Below are 27,005 nucleotides of genomic sequence, written 5' to 3'. Positions count from 1 at the left end.
GGTTGCTAGAATTTTCCTTGAATGAACAAAGAATAATATTGGAGAACAACATCTAATTGTGCTGCCTTATTGAAACGCTAGAGTTTCTGATTTAGTATTTGTAATACATGTAGTAGTATCCCAACGTATCATGATCAGGCTCTTCCAAACAGCATACAGGATGCAAAATCTTGTAACTAAAACATACCAAATCATCTATTATGCAAAGTTTATTCCAAATTAAAACAATATGTGTTATAAAATAATACTTTATTTCAATTTTCATTTTCAAATAATATAAGAGACATGCAACATGAACAAATAACAATCACGAGAAACAAATATTCACATTTTATTATATACATGTACAGGTAACAAAAAAGAGATATATTTTGAGCATAATTCATTTTATTTAAGTTTATATTGTAGCCACATGTCATTATTGGTTGACATGAGCTAACTATAATTTCTTTTTATAAAAGACAAATTTTTGATTAATTGAAAATTTCATTTATTGATTTGATAGGTACAGTAATAGGTTATTCACTTTTGTCATATTGTGGTCAATCGCGCTATAATACTAAGCACACTTCATGCACACACAACAACTTGTAATTTTCTTTTAGAGTGAATCTACCTAGCACCATGACATTTCTCAACAAGAAGCTCCTTAGCTATGTGATATTTCTAAATAAGGCTACCTAGCACTAGTAAATCTCTTCAAGGTGGCCTCTGTGTTTTTGTGTAAGTCCTCTATATGGGCGTCTAAGAGATATTCTAATTCTCGGCCTCGTCGTTTTTCTTCTGATATGAAAGTTGTTGTAACTGAGTTTCTTGAAATGGGACGCTGTAAATCATAAAAAATAAAGTGATCAAATTCAGGAATTGTTTTTGTATGATAATATGATATACCCTCCCCACTCCCCTCCAAGTTCATTTCTTACTTTGTCTGATGTGAACATTGTTAAGGAAACCTCAGGGACGAATTTCGTTCACAATCAATGTTATTCAAATCTCTCTAGCCTTTGCCATTTGAAAGCTAGTTCTAGGTTGGTTTGAAATTATAAAAGAAAAGGATTTTCACTGCCTGTTGGCAAGGAAATGAACAATTTTTATTTTTAACAGTTAGTACAGTGTTTCAGTGGTCATTTTGGATTCTAAAGTGGGTTAATTCTGAATTCATTTTAACCTCTTTTTGAAAACTTTACCATCGTTATCTCTGATTTATTTCTCTTGATTTCAATTGTGATTGGATTGGACTTCACTTGAACAAAGTACGAGAGAGAGAGAGAGAGAGAGAGAGAGAGAGAGAGAGAGAGAGAGAGAGAGAGAGAGAGAGAGTGCAACAGAGAGAGAGAGATGGACAGAGAGAGAGAGCAACAGAGAGAGAGGTGGAGAGAGAGAGAGAGAGAGAGAGAGAGAGAGAGAGAGAGATGGAGAGAGAAAATGACTTACCTGACTTAGCTCACTGCTATGAGACTGTGGTGTAGGTGGCATACTTAGCAATTCTACTCTATCCTGAGTTGTATTAGCACTGTCACTTTGGTATTTAGATGGTGACATACTATATGGTGATCTACACGGTGGAGTCTTGGCTATCTTGTCTACTGTACTGATAAATTCAGTCATTACACCATTCTCACCTTCCAATCCTATGTAAAATAGGAAAAAGAGTAACTTTTCATGTCGCAATATCACTTTACATTAAGTGTACATGTTCACACACACACACACACCGATAAAGAAAGCCCTACAAGTGCACACAGCAGATGAATAAGCTTTATTACCTTACAAAACGCTACAGTACAAGGAAAACACTAATAAATATGCATAGTCTGACAAAATGTAATAAGCAAATATTGTCAACCTGGTCTCTTGTTACATGTAAACATTCTGTCGTGTGGTGGACCCCAATGTGCACATGTGACTTGGACGATTGTTGCATTTTACTTAGCAATGAGGGCCAGAACGAGAGGCAAATCAGTAAAAGAGAACAGATCAAACCAAGATATACCTTGGGATTACATATGATGCCCCCTGAATTTTTGCACTTTAGTGTCAAACTCTTCTTTGTAAACATGCCAAAGCATGTCCACACCAAAGATATGCAGGACACAACCACTAGGCTTAAAACCTCACTCCCAAAGCATATGCACACCAAAGATATGCAGCACATGGCCACAAGGTTTAAAACTTCACTCACTTTTGATACTGCTAACTTGTTGTTTGAGTTGTTCTTGAAGGTGGATATTTTCATTCTGTAATGACTTGATTTCAGCTTTATATCTCTCTACAGTGTTTTCATGTCTGGCTGCTTCCCCTGAAAGTTCTGTCTGAAAGTCCTGCTGCATTAAATGCATTTTCCTACAAAAAAATAGAAAAGATAATGATGTACATTAAAATATGCTTCACTTGAAGCCAAAGATTTCCAAATTACACTAATTGGCCACAGAAATAATCACTCAACCTTAAATGCAAAAGTTGTCATTTTAAATTATTTTACTGTTTCACACATCTTCAACATTACATGTATCCCTATGTTATGTATACACTAGTATGATACTATTCACTGCCATTATAGTATATACACTAGTATGATACTAGCACCCCCATTGCTATGATCGTGTACTGACATGATTCAAGCACCCTCAACTATAGTGGCATAAGTCCAAATATAGTAATCTCACCTGTCATCTTTAGACTTGATATCTGTGATAGTACTTTGTGTTTCTTGTAGGGCTGCATTATACTGGTGTTTCAGGTTGGATAATTGTTGTTTGAGAGTAACGTTTTCATGTCGTAATTGTCTAGCTTCATCCTATCAATGAACAACACACAAATGAAAAAGTCAAAAGTTATTATATGTAAAACGTAATGTAAAACGTAACTGAGATAATAAAAATAGAGAGTAATGCACGCGGCCAGTATATATACAGTGATTACTTTCTCTGGTGTGTGCGTATACTGGTGGTGTTTGCACTGCATCCTTATACTTGTTTTGTACTAGTGTGTTTGTTAACAGACCGATTACATTTAGAGAGGCCATGTACATAAAACAATATGCTTTACACTTGATATAAACAATAGTGGCACAGCAAAGATGATTTACTTTAGAGCGAACTTATACTCGGTGTTCTCCCCACTATAGAGAAAGCATGGTGACAACACTATTCTGACCACCCAGGTTGCCATGCTTGGCAGGTTTCTCCCGTGTTTCAAAAGTGTTCTACCATCTTTGAATTTTAGTAAGCTTTGAATGACAATATAATAATAATACTTTCACATGTAGAGAAATTGCTGATCCTAAATGTCTATGTGTGTATGTGTTAAAATATAAACATGTAAGAGTATGTTTGAATATTGAAGACAAACATATTATAAGCTGATCATTATGCAAATTACAATGTTATTGATATGTAAATTATTATGCAAATTTATCACCATCTTTGCAATCTACTATGGGGCGAACACTGTACACTGAGCCCATTTTATACTTAATACCAATGCTGTAAATGATCATGGCACAGTGAAATTGCTCTACTTGGGTTTTACGTGTTGTAAACTCACCTCTAATTTGGCAATAGTTTTATTGTAATCAATCTGTAAGTCTTGCAGCTCTGTCAGCTTGGACTCCACATCATGTAAATCTTTGCTATTGGCTAATTTTTCATTTAAGGTGGTTTCTCGTAGATGTCTGTTTTCAAGTCGTAATGCATCCAGCTGGGCATTTGATACCTGTCAATGTGGGGAAAATAAAACAGTTTAACAAAAACATTCAGCAGCGAACATTAGTGTCGTCTATCATAGAGTGAACAAGACTGGCAGTTTGAAGTTAAAAGCATTCACTTGACTTTCAGAGTCACAGCATTTATTTTGTTAAATACGCAGTCACATACTTGTCCAACAGAAACCATTTTCACAATTCCTCTAACTTTACATTATGGAGAGCGCTTTTTGTTGGCATGGCAACAATAAAATGTTACATTTTCTAATGGATAACGCTGGGCCAAAAAAAAAAATATGTCTGGTTCTGGTCAGCGCGCGCGTGCCCTGAATACCCCCGCGTCGATCCTTTTTTTTCCGATAATTTTTGCTTTCCCGTTCCTTATTTACAATTCCCCGTCGATCAACACTGTATGCAAGGCTAGCGGAAAAAATTTAACTCGTGTGATGGCGCACTTCTATTTGGTAACGGGTACCCTTTTCTTCTAGTACTGTTGCATACCCATAATCCCCCGTACGATATGTGTACGTAATATGTACGATGAGCGTGGTTGATGGGAATCACGGGAAATAGTGTGTTCACTGTGCTAGGTGGTAAACCGCTCACATGTTTCGAAAATGTCAGAAGTTTGAGTACGTCGTGAGCAATCGAAATGTTGATATCAATTCAGCTGACTTTCGAGGTGTTCTTAGTTCTGGTGATCGTTTCGTTCTGCCTTCTGAATACAAAGATTTTCCTGTAGCGTAAGCAGTTAGCTCTGGATGTATGCGCTACGATGTTCGACACGTCTTTCCATCTGCGATGAGTTGGAAAGACGTGTCAAACATCGTACCGTATACAGACTGCGTATCAGACTGATGATGGACGGTGCTCGAAAGAAAACACTGCCTCCTCTACGTCCGTTGGACAGACCTATTTCTCGTTATTTAACGTTGCAAGTTGCACAATGACATTATACAGTGGTTGCAAGGCAAGACTCATTATCTTGGATGGGATTATAACTGCAAATCGGGATTATAACTGCAAATCACTGGGCGATAAGATAAATTTGTAAATGTGACTAGTGATGCCCTGATGGATGATTGATCCGCATCGTATAAAACTTGCCATACAACAGTGCCAACTTCCAGAGTTGTATGACATCTTCCGAGAGCATGTAAAGTGTCAAAAATGTGTATTTACTAATTTGCCAAAAAAAAAAAAAATTAGGAAAAAAAAAAAAACGCGCGTCGTCGCACCACTTTAGAAAGTTTACCCTGACCAGAACCAGATTTTTATTTTTTTTTGGCCTTGTAGAGAAAATAAGGAAAATGAAAACTTACTTGGATTTCATTATTCAATCTTTCTTCTAAATCACTGTTTTCTCGAATTCTTCGTTCCATGACCGAGATTTCGTTGCTTAGTGACGCAATGGTAATGTCTCGTTGATGAAGTTCTGTTTTCAGTGTGGATATTTCTGATCGCATTCCATCAATTTCAGAGCTAAAGAATTGTTCTTTAGAGTGATATTTATCTCTGGTCTGCAAGGTAACATGATTGGATTAGTAAGTTGTCAGTGATAAAACAAAATAACAACAATTCAATAAATCCTGATTTATTGACGAAAGGATCAAAAGGACCACACCACACCAAACTTTCATGGAATAACTTTTTCTTGTTTTAAAGCTGCACTGGCTTTAACTTGCATGTTTTTTTGAAAATGTTTTGTGAGATACAATGACATAATCGTAATATCATACACTGTGAACACTATTGCACCATCTATGGATAATATTCAGCTAATCAGAGACAACCAGAGATAAGTTAATTACCTTAGTAATCTCAGAGTTAAGCTTTTTCACTTCTGTTGTTTCAATTCTTCTTATTTCATCTATTTTTCTTGTCAGATTCATGTTGAGATCCGTACACTCCCTCTGTGCAGCATCCAGTCTGATAGACAAGACATTTATCATGTTAATCCACTGATACAGAAATCTTGACTTTATTATATGCCTTATTTATTTGAACACAACATGTTACATCTGAGGATCTCTGTTACATCTGAGGATCTCTGACATTAATTATGTCTTGCCATGAAAGTTGTCTCTCATTCCCGATTGCCACAAATAGGCAAAGTTGATACTATTCAATCCATGGCTGTAGATACATGTGGTCTACAGATATAATCACCCTGTAATCAAGATAATGTAAACACTAAATAAGGTTGACTACTTGAGGAAAACCTGCTGACCAAGATACCACTGTACTGTGAGTGTAATTACATCAATATTCGATGCAAGCTTATATCAATATGTTGAAACTGTAGTCTTACTTTGTCACTGTGTTAGCTTCCTGACAGCTGACTTGCTGTCGTTGTTATAACAGATAACTTACTTTGTTTGTAGTTTACTCTGTTCTTCTAAAATTCTCTGCTCATTCTTTCTAAGAGCCCTGTTTTCACCTTCAGCATTGGCCAACTCCTTATTCAGCTGGGCAATTTCAATATTTCTCTCCTGTTGACTGCCTTGTTCCAGTGCTCTATGGACATGACATATACCAAAATAGGTTGGATGTACATTTCACACTGAGACTAAAATACAGACTGGCTGAATACAATCTGATTGAAATATGACTCAATCGACCCAATTTCCTTCGTATATTGATGTTTGTTTTTTGCGATTTTGATGTTCCGTGAGTGATCACCTCCTTCCACAATCTGATTAAAATCTGTTGTAATAGTAGGAATATGGCTAGATTGCTCTATTCACCAAAGGTACCTCTATTCCTTCATATACTGTCAGTTTTGTTTTTTTAATTTTTGTTGTCCAGATACAAATAGGCATTATAAGGAATGCCACTCCAGGAAATGAAGTCATTTTTACAAACTATGGGAGAGTCATTTCAAGATTTTACATCACCTACAATTACTTGAGATTCAAAAAAACAAAACAAGTTAATCTTGTGCCTTTATAGGGTATCTTTGCTATGGGCTATTACATCATGGGAGTCAGCTGAAATAATGTATTCAATGGTTGGACACTGAATATTCATGAGATGTTTTAGACTGAAGGGTATTGGCACTCATGACTCATGAATATTCAGTGTTCATTTGTAATTTTTTTCAGTAGAAGCCTGTTTCTACTGCACTTTACAAGAATAGCAATGCTTATCACTGTGATTCTGTAAGGGATCATGCTGTGTGTCAGGTGTCTGCTATTGTTGGTGTGGAGTAAAATGTGTCTATGTTTATGTAAATAAAAAACATGGTGTCCCCATTTCATGTAGGATTTTTATCCATCTATCAATTTACAAACCTTATCATTGTATCTTTGATTCGTAATCTTTCTTCAAAGTGTGACAATTCTTTACTATGTTGTCGTTGTTCTTGATCAGCAATTCTTAGTAAGTCATCCCTAGAGTGAAGTTCTAGCTGAACTTGCCCTAAATTATCTTCTAATTTCTATCAAAGAAAAAACACAAAAATTATACATTATATGATATGGACTTGAACTCAAATTCACTATTTTGTGGAGAATTTCAACAAATAAAAATATGTTCGCACTCAACTGACAACTGTCACAAAACCTGTTTCTGTGTGGGCATTCTCAAAGTCACATTCAGATCGCTACCTATATGTTTGTATAGGTCTAGTGCAAATATGAATTGATGAAAATAAAACCCAGTTGCAGTGAACAAAAATTAGCTGTAGTGATAAAACTCACATTTAGAGCTGCTGTCTGTTGTTTGTCTCTGTCAAAAACCCATACCTCACAAAAAACATTACTAAGAGATCATATCTTCATTTTGCAACAATCTCCACAGAAAATTGTTTCTATATCTCGCAACACTGATTCATGGTAACATCGATTTTTTAAGTTTATGTACATGTAGAAATGTTCTGGGGACTATGTTTTCTGCCAATTTAAATCCCTAGATGTCCTGTGGTCAAGAATACTATCACATTATACAAAAACTATCATAGTGAATAACTTATAAGGGTAATTAACTCACTCTATTTTTCCTGTGTGCATGTTGTAAGTCCTCTATCAATCTATTGTGTTCCTCTGTCAATTGTTTGTTGCTTGCTAGTGTTTCCTCCACTGATGTTTTTAATTTCTGGAGCATGGACTCTTTATGCTGTGTTGGAAAAAAGGTACAAGAACATTAATTTCCAAGGGGCATAACAGAGTTAGTTTATATATTTCGGGGGGGGGGGGGGGGGGGGGGGGAATTTCACTGCCTATTAAAAAGTCAAGTATTGTACTTGGTTCTCACAGCTGGCCAAGATCGTAAGCATTGTGTGGATATTGAAGCACCTAACATTCCTTGTTTCCCATAATGCCTTGCCCCAGAGTACAGCAAACTGGTTCCACACTAAGAGTCAATTTTCATAACTCTATTCCTGTGAGGTCGCATGTTGCAGAGTTAGTGTTAACAACTTTTTAGGGTCCCCTAAGCATAAAGAAATGCATCTAAAAATATTAGTGTTCTTTGTTCCCCTTCAAAATGCTTACTTGCTTTGACAGAACTTTATCTGGTATTCTAATATAATTCAAGGGCGTACCAGTAATGTTGTATATAGTATGCCATCGATTGTACCAACAACATGTGAAGACTATTTTAATGCCACTAAATGCTCACATCATGACATCACAACCTACTAGTACATCTATAGTGTCATGTGCTGTAGACAACAGATTGTTCTGTTCTACATCACGACATCACAACCTAGTACTAGTACCTGGATACGGTAGTGTCCTGTGCTCTACACAACTGTTCTGTTCTACATCACAGCATTATAGCCTACCTGTATAGTGTCCTGTGCTCTAGACAACTGTCCTTCTAATTGAGACTGTTGTGTTCTAAAGTTGAGTTCTGTGTTGTCTATCAGCTGTCTTCTTTTACTTAGCTGGTCTTGGTAACCTCCTGCTTGTTGCTATTCAAACAAAAATTTCAACCATATAATTAAAAGTACGAAAATGACATTGAAAAGGTCAGATTGCATTACAAACTACCACCATAGAAAACAAAATGGTTGATAAATTGTGTTAACTCTACTGGAAATAAAGAAAATTGCCAATGAACTCCCAAAATTTCTCACATACTTTTTCAACAAGACCAGGAACAAATTTTCATATTGCGGAGCTTAGTGATTTGAATAACTTTGTTTTTCAGGCAAATTGGCAGCTGGGGTGCATTCTACGTTGATCCTGAATAGACTGACTCACCTGTAGTAAATCACATTTCTCTTTTAATGTTTTATTCTGTGATTCTGTACCAATGAGTTGTTGTTGAAGTAGTCTCTTCTGACTCTCACTGTCTTTCAACTTGGCCTTGTACTCCTGTAAAATTATACAATCACAATAAATATCTCATATTGAGTTTGATTCTCAATGTCTTTCAACTTGAACTTGACCTTGTACTTTTATCAAATTAGATATGAACATTTTATCCTGTCTTTCAACTTCATCTTGTATGTTTATAAAATTAGACAATCACGATACATATCTTCTTAATGTCTTACAACTTGACCTTGTAGTTGTATTTTCATAAAAGTAGACCTTTACACCATTATCGTATTACTAAGATATGCCTGTGAATTTATGTATTTTAGCTAATTCAGCTGAAACAATTTCTATGTCAAAATAAATCTGGGTGAAAATTGAGTCACTTTCACTCATAAATTTTAAGTCAGCACAAGTAAAATAGAACACTGATTAGCAATTAACTAGCTGTGTATACTGTGCACTGCTGGGTATATGTACTTACGTCAACTTTTTGTTGGGCTCTCCTCAGCTCAGTAGAGTTACCACTGAATTCAGCTGTCACCTTCTCTCTGGTTCTTTGTACATTCAGTACTTGTTTGTTGTGGTGTTTCTGTAGTCTCTCATAGTCATGTTTAAGATTACTCATCTGCAAATAAAAGAAACAATAATATAGTATGAAGTGTTTTGAAAAATCACATTTAATGACGGGTATTGAAAGAGTACTAAAGAATGGCTGATCTTCATCACTAACTTACCTCATTCCTAAGTCTCATTACTAACTTACCTCATAACTAAGTCTCATCACCAAATTACCTCATTCCTGAGTCTCATCAATAACTTACCTCATTTCTAAGTCTCTGTACTAACTTACAGCATTCCTAAATCGTATCATTAATTTACCTCATTCCTGATTCTCATCACTAACTTACCTCATTCCTAAGTCTCATAATTTGTTCTTCATACTGATTCACCAGGTCTTTCTGTGTTCTTTCCACGGAGTCTAACTGGTAACGTAGTCTGCCCACCTGCCAATCAACAAATAAACATGAACGTTTCTATTCATTTCTTTACGTAACAGTATTCATATACGGTATCATAAATTTCAAGCTGTTAGATAAAAGTTTAAATTTATAATCAACTTTAAGTGGATTCATGTAAAATTGCGTGACAATATTTTTTTTTATTCGGCTGATGAAAATAAGAGCAAGCTATGGGGTCTTGTTACTTTGAGTCAAGTAGTGACAAGACCCTTTAGTCACTAACAACTAACAACTATGTTCTGGCTGAGTAAAGACAAATAGTGGGAATTATATGATTACTAGATCTTTGCATGCATAATTAGTTATTAGTCCCCAATATTCTTCTTTCTTCCGCAGAAGCAACAGAGGCAACCTTATCGCTCATTTGTGTAATCTACCACATCAAACAACAATACTTTTAGTGTGTGTGTATCTAAGTAAACTGAGACCTCGATTGCAAGAGTCATAAAAAACCATTAACTGTACTCACCTCTTGGTGTTTACTCTCCAAGTCAGCTCTAAGATTAATAGCTTCCTTATCTCTGAGATCTACCTTTGCCTGCACAGTTTGCATCTCTCTATCCCAGTCTAATTTCTTGTTATTAACCATTATATCAATCTGTCTCATTAACTCTTGCAGCTCAGCTTCACAGGAAGACAGTGGACCCTGAAACAGTCTGTATTACAAAGGTAAAATTTTAATCAATAAAATGTGTATGGAGTAAGACAAGGCGTGATCACACTGGAGGAGATCGACCCTCCCCCCACCCAACCTCAACTTATCATCTATCTACTTTGAGCTGTGTAAACTTTCATATGCTTTTCCTTTTTGTATATATATATATATTCATTGTAGTTTGTTTCCTATTGTCTACACGTTGTGTGAATAAAGTTTTGTATAGGTTACCAGTATACACTGTGCCAGGGGTAATAATTGTGAGCACCTTGCACTCTCAGGAGGAAAGGCACGGTATAAATTTGCATTATTATTATTATTATTATAACATGTCCCAACACCGCAGTCATTAGTGATCCCGGTCATATACTTATTTGCACAAATTGGTGTGGAAAAGTTTGCAGTCTCTGCAGTGCTGAGACACAGAAATATCTCCATTGATTACATCTTTTAACGCACTCGGTTGGCATTTTTACTGTAGCAGCAGAAGACACTCAATGACTCAATAATATAATTTCCTAAATCACTTTATGCAAAAGGTTTATTGATCATCCATCTTAGCCTAGTTGAATTACAGTAAGCGTCTTGTACTCGACATAATTCTCTCTTCCCCCTTACACAAAGTGAGTATCTTACCCTGCTTCCTGAGCCTGCCTGTGAAAATCAGTCATCATCATTGCAATATTATTATTATCCATCAAAATATCCACCTCAATAATGCCATTAGGTGTATGCTGCCACTGAAACAAACAAAACTTCGAAATCAATTACACTCATTTGAAAGAGTCCACATAAGATGACATAGTATTTGTATTCATACATTACTACTATTCATTATTTATGTATACATGTCTATTTTAATACTTTTTCTGTTTTAGCTTTGTGATGTTTTGAGCGTCGTTTCTTTCCTGAAATAAAAGTTCAACGATAATAATAATTATTGAGGTAAAACCGTAATACTACTTTCGTGTGTGTTTCTCATAACCAAACAAAAATTATTTATTTTGTTTATTTTTTGCTTTGATAGAAAATGCATCAAATTCCCCTGAACAGTGACCTCTATGGGAGGGAGCCTTTCCTGTTTTCACAAGACCCCTCTTCAGGTCAAGTCCATGTAAAAGATAATGGCTGTGGCAGGATTTTTTAGTTTATTTGTATTGGATTAATATATTTGTCCTGGTGTTACTAACTATCTCATGAAGCTCTCTACACAAAGACGAGTCTCTGGGCAAATTTACCATTTTGATGATCATCTGTTCTAAAGCTGCACTCACTGCAACTTCAACGTTTTTATTTTTTGAAAATGTTTTGTGAGTAGAGTAACTTACTACAAATGACATGTAATAATATCATGCACCCTGAACAGTATTGCATCACTTGCCGATAAATATATGTGGCCGTATACACAATAAATCAAGATGTTTGCATCCAAACACAAAATTCAACGCCCTCAACGGTGATCATCATGATTTCATCCTATTTCTTTACTACTTACAGATAATATCAACCACTGACAATGTCTAATTATTGGCGTTTTAACAATTTCCAGCGACTATATATTGTGCTTGTATGATCGAAAAATGACAGTTGACATTCCAGTTATGACCAGTGCAGGCGACACATTCAAAACCAAGCTTTTGCTCAAGATTTAAACTTGCCAAGTGTTACACCACCTAATAATACTGACCACTAATTAACAGATATAATGTCTTCTTATAAGAGCAGGACCAATTTTAGTGAACATATCATGGGTTGTTGCAGCTAATGTAGGTTTAAGAAGTAGAATCTGACAGCCATTCATACCAAATCCATGTAAAACACATTATTCATAAGAGTAAGGCATTGTTTCAGTTGATTTCTCTCTGTAATTAATTACCCCCATGGTATTATTTTCTAGAAATTATGAATTTTGAAAACATATCACATGCGATTAACGTGAGACTGAATAGAAGGGACACAACTAATCATGCTAATGTTGATGACTGGATTATGAAATTAAAATGGCACATCTGTACAAATTATATTTGAATATACACGGACTTCTGAATAATTTAGTCACAGATGTTTCGCATTCTGTAATTTGAAAGATGCGGGAGTAACGACTAGCGACTCATCGCGGCCTAAGCCTTCTTTTCAGTTTAAATTATTTTAGTTGAAAACTGTTGCACTATATATACACACTCAATCATTCAACGACTCTGCAACTACGAACAAGTCCTCTGACATCGACATTTACGATCGACGATGAGAAACGGTTATTATTAATTTGCAACTGCATTCTGAATACTCAAACAAAGAAACACACACACACTGAAAATGGTTTCTCTTGGTCTTAAACTTTGTCTGGCATAATCAACTCAATTTCAATATCGCCACTGCATACTCACCACCCGCCAACGTAGCCCAGACTCAACACAGTGCCGCTAAATTTCAAACTTTCGTCAACAAAGTTTTCACGTGGAATCCGATGTCGTCGTACACTCTACTTTGAAATTTGGCGAAGTTGGTATTCCAAGGGTTTAAACTTCAAAGGGAATGTTCTCTACAAATATATACCACGAGATTTAAACACGGAGATGGGGTAAATGTCACTTTGAGACAAGCAAGTGTATAGTTGTTCTGTTAAAATACAAGTTTAGGCTTGTCGTAACTTGATATTGCACTGAGCGATGTAAACAATAATGGCGTCTCGTAGAGGATCACGGGAAATGAAGCCACCTAAGTCTGTGCGAAATATACAAAAAATATCGCATTTAATTGGAAATTGTCAAACACAAGGGCGAGTAAACCACTAAACATTATATCGGAATGTACATCTAAACGGTTATCCATTAAATTGTTATACAGTCTAACGATTATAACAATATTTTATTGACAATTTACAAGTTTAAAATTCAATATTATTAATTTACAAAAAGCCATCACGAAGTTTTCGTAGTGTAGTGGTTATCACGTTCGCCTCACACGCGAAAGGTCCCCGGTTCGAGCCCGGGCGGAAACATAGTATATTTTTTACTTCGCTTTTAATATATATTAAGCACATTTTTATATGGATAAACAGCTAATGGGCGAGCAATTATCCTCTTGATGTTTTCTTACAATGATCTGGCACTCGAATACAATTTGGGTAAGACCTACCGTTAAGGCTTACTAGCCCAGAGCCGTTAACCCACAATTAATATTTTCGATGAATGGTTCCATTTTCTTTCCTACAAGAATTCTAAACTCTAAAAAATAAACAATATAAAAACACAAGGCTGACCTACAAATATTTTCCTCGAAAGAAATCGCTATTTTTTATTTAGAGAAATCCTGAAATTTGACTACGTTTGAATCAGTGATCGGTGAGTGCAAACATTTTCCAAGAAAGTTTTCCGCATTCTTATAAAATTTAAAACCTTTCTTTTCAGATATTTACAGTTTCGCATCCTGATAGAGGTTGACTGAGAGCTGCATTAATTGCAACTGAAACGTATTTTGAGACGCTTAAAAAAAAACTATTTTGTTAAATAATGACTAATAAACACATTGTGATACATTTTTAATTATAATAAGTCATCATGGTGAAGCTAACCAATCACTACTGCTTCCAAATGAACCACTCAAGCCCAATAGTACATGTAAACAGATCTGCATCAAGAGTGTTATTGAATAAACATAAGGCTTACATTGACGATAGAGGGCGCGATGAGTTGGTGTTACACAAAAGATATTCTAACATTTTTTGACTTTGTATGAAATTCTGAACACAAAAGTTTTTGTTGGAAAGTAATATACAACAAGTGTACCCACAGGATGTAACTTTTATAAATTTTGTAATTTTACTAACGGTTTCTATTAATCTCTATACGTGGTTAATAGATTGTCGAGGTTTCCCTTGCCTTTTAATTAAGTAGCAATAAGTTATGCTAAAACTCTGAGATGTCGAAAAACGGAGCAAAATTGTCAATCGTACGTTTCAAAAATGTAAGGCCTAAAAAAATTGTTTGTTCCGGTTACTTGACCCCACCTAGTTTTTCACGCCGACCCTAAATTTTTTTTTACGTATTCAAAATCATATCGTAAAAATTGTCAAGTCTCGCAAGAAATACTGGATGCAGAAACTGACCTCAACTTAAAAGGACAATATGAAAGTGTTCTTTCAATCTGTAACCGGATGTACATCTGATGATGAGAATAAACCAATAACACAGAGACCATATGGAAAACAACGGAAAAGATAACTACCTGAACTAGACACTCACATATTAGACATATAGGCTCTCAATGGGTCACACTTTAGCATCGGGGGTGTAATGTTATCGGTGAATATATCGTTGATTGAGAAAATATTTCTCAAGGTATAAAATAAAGTGTTCAAATAACTAATAAATAATGAATAAAAAAACCCATGTACTGCAAAGTGGCATATCAAGTTCTATTTTGGCAGTGATGATCTCATCCCATGCATATTGCAGCTGGAATCATGGCGTGGTGTAAGCTTAGTTCTTTTTGGGAAGTCCCTTGATATGTTTAATGATAGCCATTGCTATTAATAACAACTTGAATAATGATTTTAAAAAAATCCACCATCAACAAAACTATGTAAAAGTACTCTTACTCACTAGAATCATGCTATCGTTCAGCTGGTTTAATTTCGAAAGGATACTATAAGCATGACGCTGGTGGCTAGGCTGTGTTTATATATCTTGTTTCCAGGGCTAGTTTCCGACTTTTCAGTATAATGGTATAATATTAATAGTCTGTCGCACAGTATCGGTTTTGACTAGTGAACTCAATATATGCAATCGCTATCGCTATGCATACATTTTATTTCGTTCACTGTCAAAACCTCTTGGTATATACCCTTGGAGTAATATAATTATAGGATAATTACTCCAAGGTATACCCATCCCCAGGGGTACGAAGTGGTTTGTTGACAGTTATTATTGTGTCCCTCCCCACCACCCCACCATCACCAGGCCTAGAATTTGATATCCACGTTGTAGTCTGATCAGCAGTAGCTCTGGAAATAAGCTCTGAGAACTAGTACTCCACTTCCCCGTACCTATCCCACTCAGACGGAAACATGTCGGAGTTGTCGGAGCGCATCATGATATTTCGAATCCAGAGCTAGATCAACAGGTGTCATTAAAACATGGAATACTTCCATGCATTAACTAACATATTGAATGTAGTCAAGCTTCAATACTAATTTTGTTAGGAAAATTATATTTTGCTACTATTTAATACATACATTAATTTATCTTTCACAACAATATTACAACGATTTAGATTCCCCGCGCTAGACTTCGCCATGGTCCACGTTGCCATGGACGCTCCTTTTGAGGTTAAAGGTCATAGTTAATGGTTTCATTAATAAGTGATAGTACTATAAATAGAGCATTCAGATGAAAAATTTGAATTTTTAAATCTTTTTCGGCATATTTGTTATAGTATCTACATATATTTATAAATATTTGAGTCTACCTTCAAAAACATTACGTTTTTGGTCGATATAATAGAAATATGCGATACTGTATGTGTTTTGGATTTATAGTTCAACGCGCGTTTTATTGTACTTCCAGCTATGGACGATCTCCTCGACAGTGTGTGTGGTGTAGTTAATAATCCCTTTTTATTGTAGTGTATATTGCATTTTAAGAACGGAAACCATCATGTCGACAAAACCAGTTCGTTCGGTCACTGATCCACTGGAGTTGTTGGAACGAATATTAGACAGAACAACCCTCTCAACTCAAAAAATTAGCCATGGCAAAATTATCGGTAAGTATCAGTCTCCTGTACCCCGCCATTTTGTTATAATTCTAATTTCTAAAGAAAGTGTAAGTGCTAGTGAAGAACTCAACACGATAGTAATTTCTAAACCGATTTTCTCGTAATGTTATGATATACTAACGTTTGTAGTTCCCCAAATCTAATGTTATAATTTGATAATGTTTTCGTTGACATGTTTACATCTCAACGTTCACTCTTTCATTCGCACCGTGGACGTATCATGTTATCAGGGATGATAGAGTAAATAAACACACGCCACGAACTTAATCTACCATGTACATATACCCTTTACCGTAATGTCAAAGCGATTATTTATATCGCATAGGTAGTCAAGGAACAATGACAATTTATAGTAGTCGTCGATTTATATTTTGTAGAAATAGTTTCCCATGTCTGTTGTCGAAACATTTGATCAGTTACGGCGATCGTTACTACGGTCCCTGGGGTTACGGTAGAGTGGCCCGCTCCACGACACGAGTAACATTTCATTTCAGCATAACACACACACGTCGCACGTTTATATCTCTCCGATGTCGAATAATTCTCCGCGAAAATTATTTCAAGAAGTTCCCGTTCTCATTTAACTTTTTCTCTTTTTAGCATATATTCACATTAAACCATTGTGACTCGTCAAAATTAATGTCACAAAATGGTGAATTGATTTTAGATGTAAAATTACAGTAATTCTTCAGACCTGAAAAAAGGTACCATATTTAAACATGTCTGTTGTATCATTGAATTATATCAGATATTTATTTTTGAACCCTTTGTTCGACATAGTTTACATGATACATTTTAAAATAGTAATTTGTTACACCATTGGCAATATTTGAACCATATTGTGTAGTACTTGTGCACTGTAATCAAAGTAGAGAATTCTAAAATAGGCTGGGTTTTTTGTCAGGTTGAGCCAATAATTATAAAAAATACAGCAACAAACATCTACACAATACTCAGCACATACCACAGACTACAACAGACCCTTTGTAATGTCGTTGTCTGCAATACAAATCTGGGTGAATAAAAACATGGAAGAAATTTAGTGAAACAAACTGAATATTTCAAGTATTTGTCATGCCACCTCAGTAGCCCTTCAGAGAGAAAAAAATCAATACACAATACAATAGATTGAAGTAAGGGTTAATCCCAGCAAAGTATCATGGTCACAAAGTAGAACTATTTATGTCAAATTGTTTGTCACGGTAGAAAACATTCTAGAGGGAAAACGAGGTGGATATTATGCAAACTGATAACAGTTAGAGGGCAGCTTTGTAGGTACAGAATTCTGAGTTTCTTTCAAAGCAGTTTTGTATACAGTATTTTGTAAAGTTTTGTTGTGAGTTTACTTTTTTTTACAATTGAACAAAGTCCATACGTCTAACCCCCATAGCTGTGTTTGTGGCCGGCGGTCGGGTCACGATAGGTCAATTCATTCTAATCCCTCAACTAACATTACCATATGAATTGTATGCTTAGTCTGTGACAGTAACCCAGTAACTGGACTGTTATTTCCCAATGTGAAGCACACTTTTATTATCACATACGTACAACAACGCTATTTGTAATGTTATGAATCTCCACTGACTTTAACTCTAAAATAAAAAGATTAAAACACTTATATCTTTGTAAAGCCAGGTTACAGCTGGACTCAACTAGCCTATGTCTAATCTGTGTGTATTTTATACCTACATTCTTTAGTATTTCACTGCTACCTAGTAACCCCTGAGACTTGTGATTACAATTGTGTATATTGACACCAAAATAGATTTCGACATTAAGGTCACCATAACAACGGTAGTGGCAATGACTGTTTGGTTAGAATATGTGAATAAATGAAAAAGCCATGAAATATTTAAACTAACAACAATTTAAAATGTGTAATCTTTAAATAGATTTAACTAGTATTGATTGTTTATTTTATTGACAGTACCCACACTGTATGTGTTTAATGTCTCCACTATCCCAATTAATGATAGACCATTGACAAATACATAACAATCTGTTATGCAAACTGAGATAGCTACTGTCTCTGCTTTAGATTAAAACATTCAACTCTGAGCTCTGATTCAACTGTCTAATGCAGAATAGGAGGGCAATGGCTAACACATTGCAATATTATGTTGGACAGTAAATGGCATACAGTCATTTGCTTACATTCATTTTACTTTAGATCACTGGAATTCAACTTAGCTTTACAGGACAATGGCTTACACATTGCAGTGTTGCATGTATGTTGGACAGTACATGGCATACAGTCAATTGCTTACATTTATTTTACTTTAGATCACTGGTATTCATTTTACAAAATTTATAGACTTCATAGGGCAATGGCTCACAACACACATTGCAATATTATGTTGGAGAGTAAATAGCATACAGTCAATTGCTTACCTTCATTTTACTTTAGATCACTGGCATTCAACTTAAAATTGATAGGCTAATACAGGGAAATAGCTCACACATAGCAATGTTATGTTGGGCAATAAATGGCATACAGTCATTTGCTTACATTTATTTTACTTTAGATCACTGGTATTCAACTTAGCTTTACAGGGCAATGGCTTACACATTGCAATGTTACATGTATGCTGGACATTAAATGGCATACAGTCATTTGCTTACCTTCATTTTACTTTAGATCACTAGCATTCAACTTAGCTTTACAGGACAATGGCTCACACATTGCAATGTTATGTTATGTTGGTGGGCATGTTAGTAGGAATTGTTATCAGTTTACATTGGCGTCTACTTCAGATTACTAACATTCAACTTAGAAAATGTTGACTTTACAAGGCAATGGCTTAGAGTTAGACATCGCAATCTGGTGTCAGAGGGTAATGCCAAGTATAGCTTGTTCATCATGGGAACTGTCAGCTTACACTCATTTCTATTTCAGTTTCAACTCACAAAATGTGGGGGTTTTACAGATCAGCAGTGGCTCAGAAATTGTGTTTGATATGAGGGTGAAGTATACCTAGTTTACTTGTTAATAGGAGGTGTCAGTGGGTTGTACTAGACTTTGAAACCAGTGAGTCCCATGGACCAGTCACTGCTCAAAATATGAGGTCCCTCAAAAAAAAAATTATGGGTTTCATTTTATTGTCACTGTGACTTATTATCACTCACATATTATACAAAAACTCCATAAACCTTAAATGAATTCACAAACACATGTACAGTATGTTATTACACACTTTTTATTTTATATGCATTTGTTGTTACCAAACCATACTCAGACTGGCTATACCCATTGGCAGGGATATCTGTATTACAATACACCCCCCCCCCCCAATATCCCCACCCCATTACCAAATTCATACGCTATTGAAAGTAACATAAACAAAGGGGGAAATTCCAAGGTAAATCTCAAATTTATATATTATTAATTTCCTATACATAAGTGTGAGTTTGAGGAAGGGGTCTCTGCACTGCTACATGTATTCTTCAGCTTTCAAAGAAACCTATTTGTACACAGATTTGTACATTATTCCTGCACAAGCTGTAAATGGCCGAGGTATTAAGTTTTCAATCAGACAACCAACAATATTATATTTATTGAAAATTCTTAAAATACTTCCAATGATTGGGCAATGTATGTGTCAATTTTATGTTTAAGCAGTATAGTAATAAGTTGATATTGTGATTCATTGGGGGATGCTAATTTTTGGGTGCGGACTCAAAAATCACTTTGATAAGATGTATTGCACCATACTATGCATACTGCTACATGATTGTTTACACCTACAGGTGATTCACTACATCTCATGGTGAACAATATTAAAGGCAGTATATCTAACAAAACAGTTTCACAAAAAACATTCCAGTTGCAGCTAGCACATGTTTAACTTTTGCCGAGCCTCTCCACACATCAGTGTAATGTTAATATACCTTCATTTCCATTGATTTATTTTGTAGATATTGGTGGTAATATCCTAGACAATGTGTTACTTAGAGCACAGCAAGACAAAGAAGAAGCCATCAGGAAAGCTGTTGAGGAAGCTGAAGCCAGGGCAGCTGAGAGGTTAAAAGAAGCTTTAGAGAAAGCTCACTTAGAAGCTGAAGAGGAAAAGAAACAAGCATTGGAAAAACAACGATTGGTAAGGCTAAGGGACGATCACACAAGCTTAATAAACAAACATTGTTCACTTAGGATAATAAAAAAAACCTCCCACTCCCCTAAATGAGCATTCACAAGTGTGACATCACACATTTATATATGATGTAAACCATGATGATGTAGTGGTCACACCACTATGATTGATGCTATGTAAAAACATGATGGTCAACATGAATATCCAACCCTTATGAACCTGTTTACTGAGATGATGTAAACACATCAAAATACTATCAGAAATTCAGCTCTGTATCTCACATGTGCATTAGAAGCAAATATAACCAACTAAACAACATCTCAGTAGTAAATACAGAACCTGTTATCATTGAAGGTGTGAAAGTTTTCGAAATTTGGTTAGAAGTGCGAAAATGTAATTACATTGATGTCAACCCCTCCTCCCTAAACGAATGAAGTTCACTTATTGACCTTGTGTGACATTGTGCAATTGTCCCTAAGTATTCTCATATTTTGATCGCCTATTTTCCTTTTTATATTCGTTTTTTCATTACATATTCTCCCAAAAACTTATTCAACGGTATAGTAGTTAGAAAGTTTTATGAAAATTTCTTTACAATGTGATATAGAACTACTGTAAATGTGTTTTTGTCGGAGGGTTTTTTTATTGGTAGCTCCAGGTTAGGTATTACAATAACCACAGATAATCCCATAGTCCTTTGTGTCTGAGCATGCCCTGTCTGGATTGCAAGTTCCCTATTGCACATCATAGATGAACCACTGCCTCTTTTATGGCACCATCCAAGACATACCTCCCAGAGGTTCGTTATTTTGCAGAGTAGCAGAAGAAATATTAGCTCTGGTTTGTGAGAATGGAATTGCACTGAATTTGTCATTCCAACTATGCAGAAAATCCTACATCAATCTTTTTCCAACCTACTAGGAATATGAAAAACTTGCCAGGCTAGTTGCTGAGCAACGAAACAGACTTGAAGAAGAAAGGATAGCTGTGTTGACACGGAGATTTAACAAAGAGAAGGCAGAGGCTTTAAGAAAACAATGGGAGGAGTGTGAAAGGATAAAGGAACAGGCAATAAAAGATGCACTGGCAGCACAAGAAAAAGAACTAAGAAGACAATTTGCATTAGAAAAAGAAAAAGCTGTAGCGAACGCATTAGCAATTGCAAGGGTAAGAGATCATGGTTTATCCTTTGTTTTTTAGCCACAGACAAGCTATTGTTATGCTATTGTTTTGTGGTGATGGACTTATCAGCAGAAGTGTCTTTTTCATCAACTTTATAAATGTGTGAATAGTTATTCTTTTTAATTTGAAAAATTTGTGAATATCTGCATGGTTACACATATGAATAAAAAAAAAATTTTTTTTACAGAAAAAATTCCAGAAAAGATTAGAAGAATCGATAAGACAAACCAAGGAAGAATGTGAACGAATTGCTGCAGAGGAAGCAGCAAGGGTTGCTAGGTTACACAAACAGGAAGTTGACAGGCTGACAGACAAGTAAGTTATAAATGTAAATGTCATCTATTCTACAGATAAGTCCTATTTTAAAAAATGCACAGTCTGTAGTCCAGAGACTTGTCTTGGTGTTACTATCTCAAAAAGCTTTCTACACCCAGAGACTTGTCTTGGTGTTACTGTCTCAAAAAGCTTTCTACACCCAGAGACTTGTCTTGGTGTTACTCTTTCAAAAGGCTCTCTATACCAGAGACTGGTCTTGGTACAAGCTCTCTACACCAGAGACTTGTATTTCATTGGTTGAGATTCCAGGAAACTATCAAGGAGATTTTTGAGATTGTTTTACAAATGCTGCATAGATAACAGTCTCTGGCAAGTTGCCCCATACACTTCAGTCGTTACACTTGTCTTGATCTGTTTTTATGGTATAATTCATATTGGGTTTTCAGTTTTGCAATAACTATTCTGTTCACATGGTGCAATTTTTCTCTATTTTTGTTTCAGTATCCTAGATTTAAAACGACAAGTAAGAGATGAAGTGGCAGCACGAAAAATGGTACAGGAAGATTTTAGGGTAAGTTAAGGAGATTTTCAGGGATATACTTTTCAGTTCATCATTTCAGGCAAAGTTAGAGAATCTTCAAAGAATGCTGGTTTACAATTTTTAGGCAAATTTTTTTTCAGGGAATACTTTCAACATTTTAGAGTAAATTAGAAAGTCTCTTTAGAAATACTAGATTAAAATTTTACAGTAAGTTAGAGAGTCTTCAGGAAATATTAGTTAATCATTTTAGGGTAAGTTAGAGAGTCTTTTTAGGAAATATTAGTTAATCATTTTAGGGTAAGTTAGAGAGTCTTCATGAAATACCAGTTCATCATTTTAGGGTAAGTTAGAGAGTCTTCAGGAAATACTAGTTCAACATGCTGCATGACTCATATAAACATTTGCTAAAATTTGTGGTGAAAATTAGCATTTTGAATTTTCATCTTTAATTGATTGCCATATAGCCAGCAAAGTTAAGATGTTGTTTTACTGAATACTGTTGGGTTTTCTTCAATGTTACATTGATGCAATATATTAATTTGCAATCCACATTGCTTAAATGATACAATCTTACTGTAATTTTGCAGGCGATACAGCGTGATTATCGACGGTTTATCAACTACCATGATGGCAGGTACCACTCAGATTATATGATGAAATTAAAGAAACACGGCATGCGATTTGATGTCAATTGGGACAGGAAAGATAGTACGCAGGAAGATTTTGAAGTTATACCTCTTACATTACACACTTATCATGGTAAAGAGGGCATAGTAAGACCCAATGAAGAACTACCATTGCTAAGGAGAGCACTACGTTCACGTACACCACTGTTTTAAACCAAAACTTATTTACACATTTTTCGTTCAGGTACATCTGTTCTAAATCAAAAGTCACATACATTTGTATAATCACATACGCAGTTATTCTAGGTCAAAGGTCATCTATATGTATATTTGTGTTACATTCACACCGCTATCAGGAATCAAAAGTCTTTCACGTCCTCATTACGTTCACGTAAATCAAATCAAAAGTCTTTCTCTACGTTCACATATACCTCCGTCCGAAATCAAAAAGTCAAATCTGATCTGTTAATATATGTTTATCTAAAACAACAAATTTCTGTAAAAATGATACCGTGCGATCACATGCTTCGTGAACAATGAATGATCGTATCCTCATTTGTATGCAGGTATGCAATAATGTTTTCGGTATTGCACTGTGGTGCAAGTACTACTACATTGTAGTATGTGTGTGCACCAGTGCAAGTAATCACCGGTACATATCAACTGATAGTTGGATGTCACATCTAGAATACCTTTTTGCCTATTTCACCTTCAGTACATTCAAAGTTACTTTTCATTATGACACATATAAATATAAATATTGACGTATATTTAATCATGTTTTAATTTATTGAAGAAAGAATATACTGCATGAAGAATACAAATTTGTTTTTACAAGTTAAACCATGTTATAGTCAAATAACAGCCATGAATCCTGTATAATAAATGCACAGTCCTATGCTCTATAATTACTCTTGATCACACTGTTACATATCTTGAAAAGACAAGATTGTCTAAATTTATGTATTTATAGATTATTTTTGAGATTGGCAGAAAAGTACATGAATGAAAAAGGACATAAACGTACAAAGAAAAGTGAAATTTGTATTTACAGGTTTAGAGTTAACTCTTGCAGCAGACTGGGGAGAGTAGCATGTAGTGTATTTTGTGATTTAAACATTTCTTAATATTTATGAATAGGAGCAGGTGGGTGGGTTGGTGAGTGGATGAGCGAGTGAGGGAGGGAGAGAGGGAGGGATGTTGGGTGGGTGGGTGGGTCAGTCAGTCAGTCAGTGAGGGAGAGAGGGAGGGATGATGGGTGGGTGGGTTAGTCAGTCAGTGAGTGAGTAAGTGAGGCAGGGAGGTAGGGAGAGAGGGAGGGATGTTGGGTGGGTTGGTTAGTGAATGATTGTGTGAGTCAGCGATTATGAGAGTGTTGCGTATATCTATGTGCCGGTTGTGTGTTTTACGAAGAAAGCAAACAAGGGAGTGTATTAATGTTCTTGTGAATGGGCAAGTTAGCCATTTAATTTATATGAGTTGAGTTATCACACAGACTTCAGACACAAACACACCAATATTCACAAGCAGAGGTTTATGCCAAATTGCAATATTTTTTATTTTATTTGTCACACCGGTACCTACTTTCCTTGAGATACTCCAACAGTAAAAAAAAAAACCCTGTAACATTACTTCTGAGTTTATATGAACAACAGTGTACAAATATAGTTATAGACTTAAAAACACCTGAGTGACGTCAGATTTAGTCTTAGTAACTTTACCCTGTATATTGTAACATGATCTTCACTGGCTTGTTGATCATCATAAGGATTTTTAAATTTGTAGATGTTCAATTTTTCTTCTAAATATGTTTTTCTGTAAAGCTGTTCCTGTAAATGTGATTCTAAAAATATTGTAAATATTTCATGCACACTTATATCAGTACTTTTTTTAAATACTTTATTATTATACACGCAATAAAGCATTTATTTATCATAGTTTGTAGCATGTCTGATGTATCATTGATCATGTGACATGGGAGGTGTGTTGAATAGCGCCACCAACGTTGAAAGTGATCACTCCTGATGTTTTCATTGAGAGGCACGAGTCCGGGAGCATACCACATTAATATTTCCTGTGAACTTAGGGTATTGATTCATTCAGATTCAGTACCATTTCCTCTTTCCAATGGCATACAACAACGCTTTGAATGATTATAATTCGTCGACTGCAACTTTTTAAAAATGATAGAAGCATTTCCTTCAATTCAAAACTAAAACCAGATGTAAACTGAATGCCTCCCACTGCATAAGGTCAATATCATAGATTCTTTCCTACACACATTGTTGGAATGCAAAATTCTGAGCTATTATACATGATGTACCCCTTAATTGGAAAATTAATTATATGAAACTTTATGAAATTTTAAGCTTGCATACTTAAGATATTGCCTAATTATCGAATTAATTATGCAAATTAACTGTTAAGATTACAAACTTTAAAGGACACGAGCACTTCTTTACCATCATTGCATATAATTATGTACTAAATTATCGGAAATTGAAACCTTGCATTGGAAAGATATTGCCTAATTATTTTTTTTTTAATTTATGCAAATTACATCACAATTAAAGACCAGACAAACAGAAGTATAATATAATCTCCCCTTATGGAGGTAAACATTGTGTTACTTCCGGTCATGACGTCATGGGTCGACGCGAAATTCCAACTTTCAACCACTGTGCATGTGAAGAAGGACTTTCGATACGATTGATTCCCGTACCTTGGATTAAAACTAACCAGGTATCCCTTGTGAAAGTTGTTTAAAATATGTTGATTTGAGAATTTAGAGATTTTCAGTTAACTTATGAATCACAAGACCAATAGCATCTTTTTGTTTTCAACGCGCGTGCAGGTAAACAAACACATCACTTCTTTCAGAGCATGCGCACGCGTATGGGTCTGCTAGCTTCGCACCCAAGCAGCCGTCCTTGACCGTACTGTACCTTGGCACAGTTACTTCAAGGCCACACTTAAAAGAGACCAAAGAACCACGTGAACTAATCTACACTTTAGAATTTTTGTATGACAAAGTAGTTCGATCCAAATTTTATGGATACTAGATTTTTGGAATTCAAACTACGCTGAAATTAGTTGACAACATTGTATATGATGTCCTCACAGGGAGCCCAAGAACCGTGTTACAAACAAACAAACAAACAAACAAACAAACAAACAAACAAACAAAATACGCATGGGTAAATAAAATATAACTTAATACTCATGGATAACTATATACATGTATAATGTATATATGGGCCTGTTTACTATTGAAATAATATACATATACCATGTTTTTATATACTATATATGCAAACATGTATAAAAACATGGTATATTATTTCAATACTATACAGGCGCATATACATTTATATAGATAGTTATTGATGTGCGCGTGCCAGCTGCCTGCATGTGTGTGTGCCTGTCTGTCTGTCTGTCTGTCTGTCTGTATGTATGTATGTATGTATGTATGTATGTATGTATGTATGTATGTATGTATGTATGTATGTATGTATGTATGTATGTATGTATGTATGTATGTATGTATGTATGTATGTCTGTCTGTCTGTCTGTCTGTCTGTCTGTCTGTCTGTCTGTCTGTCTGTCTGTCTGTCTGTCTGTCTGTCTGGGCGTACGTGTCACGTATATGTAAGTGTGTGTGCATGCGTTCAACGCTAGGTTGACACTGAACAGCCTTATCTCCTCATCAGTCAGGATCTACTTCAAAACAATCAATAGCAAACAATACTATTTCATTTATATTTCAAAACTATTTCATTCATAAATAAAGTTATTCTACTGATGGCAATATCTATGTAGAATATTTTGTTTGCAGACAAATCGAACAACAAATAAAACTAAGGCAAA

General features: G+C 35.3%; 2 protein-coding genes and 1 non-coding gene across 3 annotated transcripts; 2 read left to right on the top strand and 1 right to left on the bottom strand.

The window, feature by feature from the left end:
* Positions 1-292: 292 nt before the first annotated feature.
* Positions 293-13,293, bottom strand: LOC144442513 (deuterosome assembly protein 1-like). The gene is made up of 17 exons (XM_078131877.1): positions 13,032-13,293; positions 11,281-11,384; positions 10,459-10,645; positions 9,879-9,974; positions 9,452-9,595; positions 8,911-9,024; positions 8,490-8,618; positions 7,694-7,819; positions 6,997-7,142; positions 6,077-6,220; positions 5,515-5,632; positions 5,026-5,223; positions 3,547-3,714; positions 2,667-2,797; positions 2,183-2,343; positions 1,435-1,631; positions 293-826 (listed from the first exon to the last, which is right to left on the bottom strand). Exons 2-17 carry the CDS (start codon positions 11,340-11,342, stop codon positions 677-679), a joined length of 2,271 nt encoding a protein of 756 aa, XP_077988003.1. The 5' UTR covers positions 11,343-11,384; positions 13,032-13,293; the 3' UTR covers positions 293-676.
* Positions 13,294-13,572: 279 nt separating this feature from the next.
* Trnav-cac (transfer RNA valine (anticodon CAC)) lies at positions 13,573-13,645 on the top strand. Its single transcript has one exon. It is a non-coding gene; the product is annotated as a tRNA-Val (tRNA).
* Positions 13,646-16,220: 2,575 nt separating this feature from the next.
* On the top strand, positions 16,221-23,637 carry LOC144442776 (uncharacterized). The gene is made up of 6 exons (XM_078132148.1): positions 16,221-16,410; positions 20,338-20,519; positions 21,435-21,680; positions 21,883-22,010; positions 22,473-22,542; positions 23,100-23,637. Exons 1-6 carry the CDS (start codon positions 16,302-16,304, stop codon positions 23,349-23,351), a joined length of 987 nt encoding a protein of 328 aa, XP_077988274.1. The 5' UTR covers positions 16,221-16,301; the 3' UTR covers positions 23,352-23,637.
* The last annotated feature ends 3,368 nt before the right edge of the window (positions 23,638-27,005 follow it).

The sequence above is a fragment of the Glandiceps talaboti genome, chromosome 11 (assembly GCF_964340395.1).
Source record: "Glandiceps talaboti chromosome 11, keGlaTala1.1, whole genome shotgun sequence".
NCBI classification, from domain to species: Eukaryota; Metazoa; Hemichordata; class Enteropneusta; family Spengelidae; genus Glandiceps; species Glandiceps talaboti.
This window is presented reverse-complemented; position numbering and strand designations above follow the sequence as displayed.

Bases quoted from the DNA above. Each gene is read 5' to 3' on its own strand.
- LOC144442513 (XM_078131877.1), bottom strand. From the start codon at position 11,342: ATGGATAATAATAATATTGCAATGATGATGACTGATTTTCACAGGCAG. The intron at 1,632-2,182 runs GTGAGTGAAGTT...TATTTTACATAG, and splicing joins ACAAGTTAGCAGTATCAAAA to GATTGGAAGGTGAGAATGGT. The intron at 827-1,434 runs GTAAGTCATTTT...TATGATTTACAG, and splicing joins ATAGCAGTGAGCTAAGTCAG to CGTCCCATTTCAAGAAACTC.
- LOC144442776 (XM_078132148.1), top strand. From the start codon at position 16,302: ATGTCGACAAAACCAGTTCGTTCGGTCACTGATCCACTGGAGTTGTTG. The intron at 16,411-20,337 runs GTAAGTATCAGT...TTTATTTTGTAG, and splicing joins TAGCCATGGCAAAATTATCG to ATATTGGTGGTAATATCCTA. The intron at 21,681-21,882 runs GTAAGAGATCAT...TTTTTTTTACAG, and splicing joins ACGCATTAGCAATTGCAAGG to AAAAAATTCCAGAAAAGATT.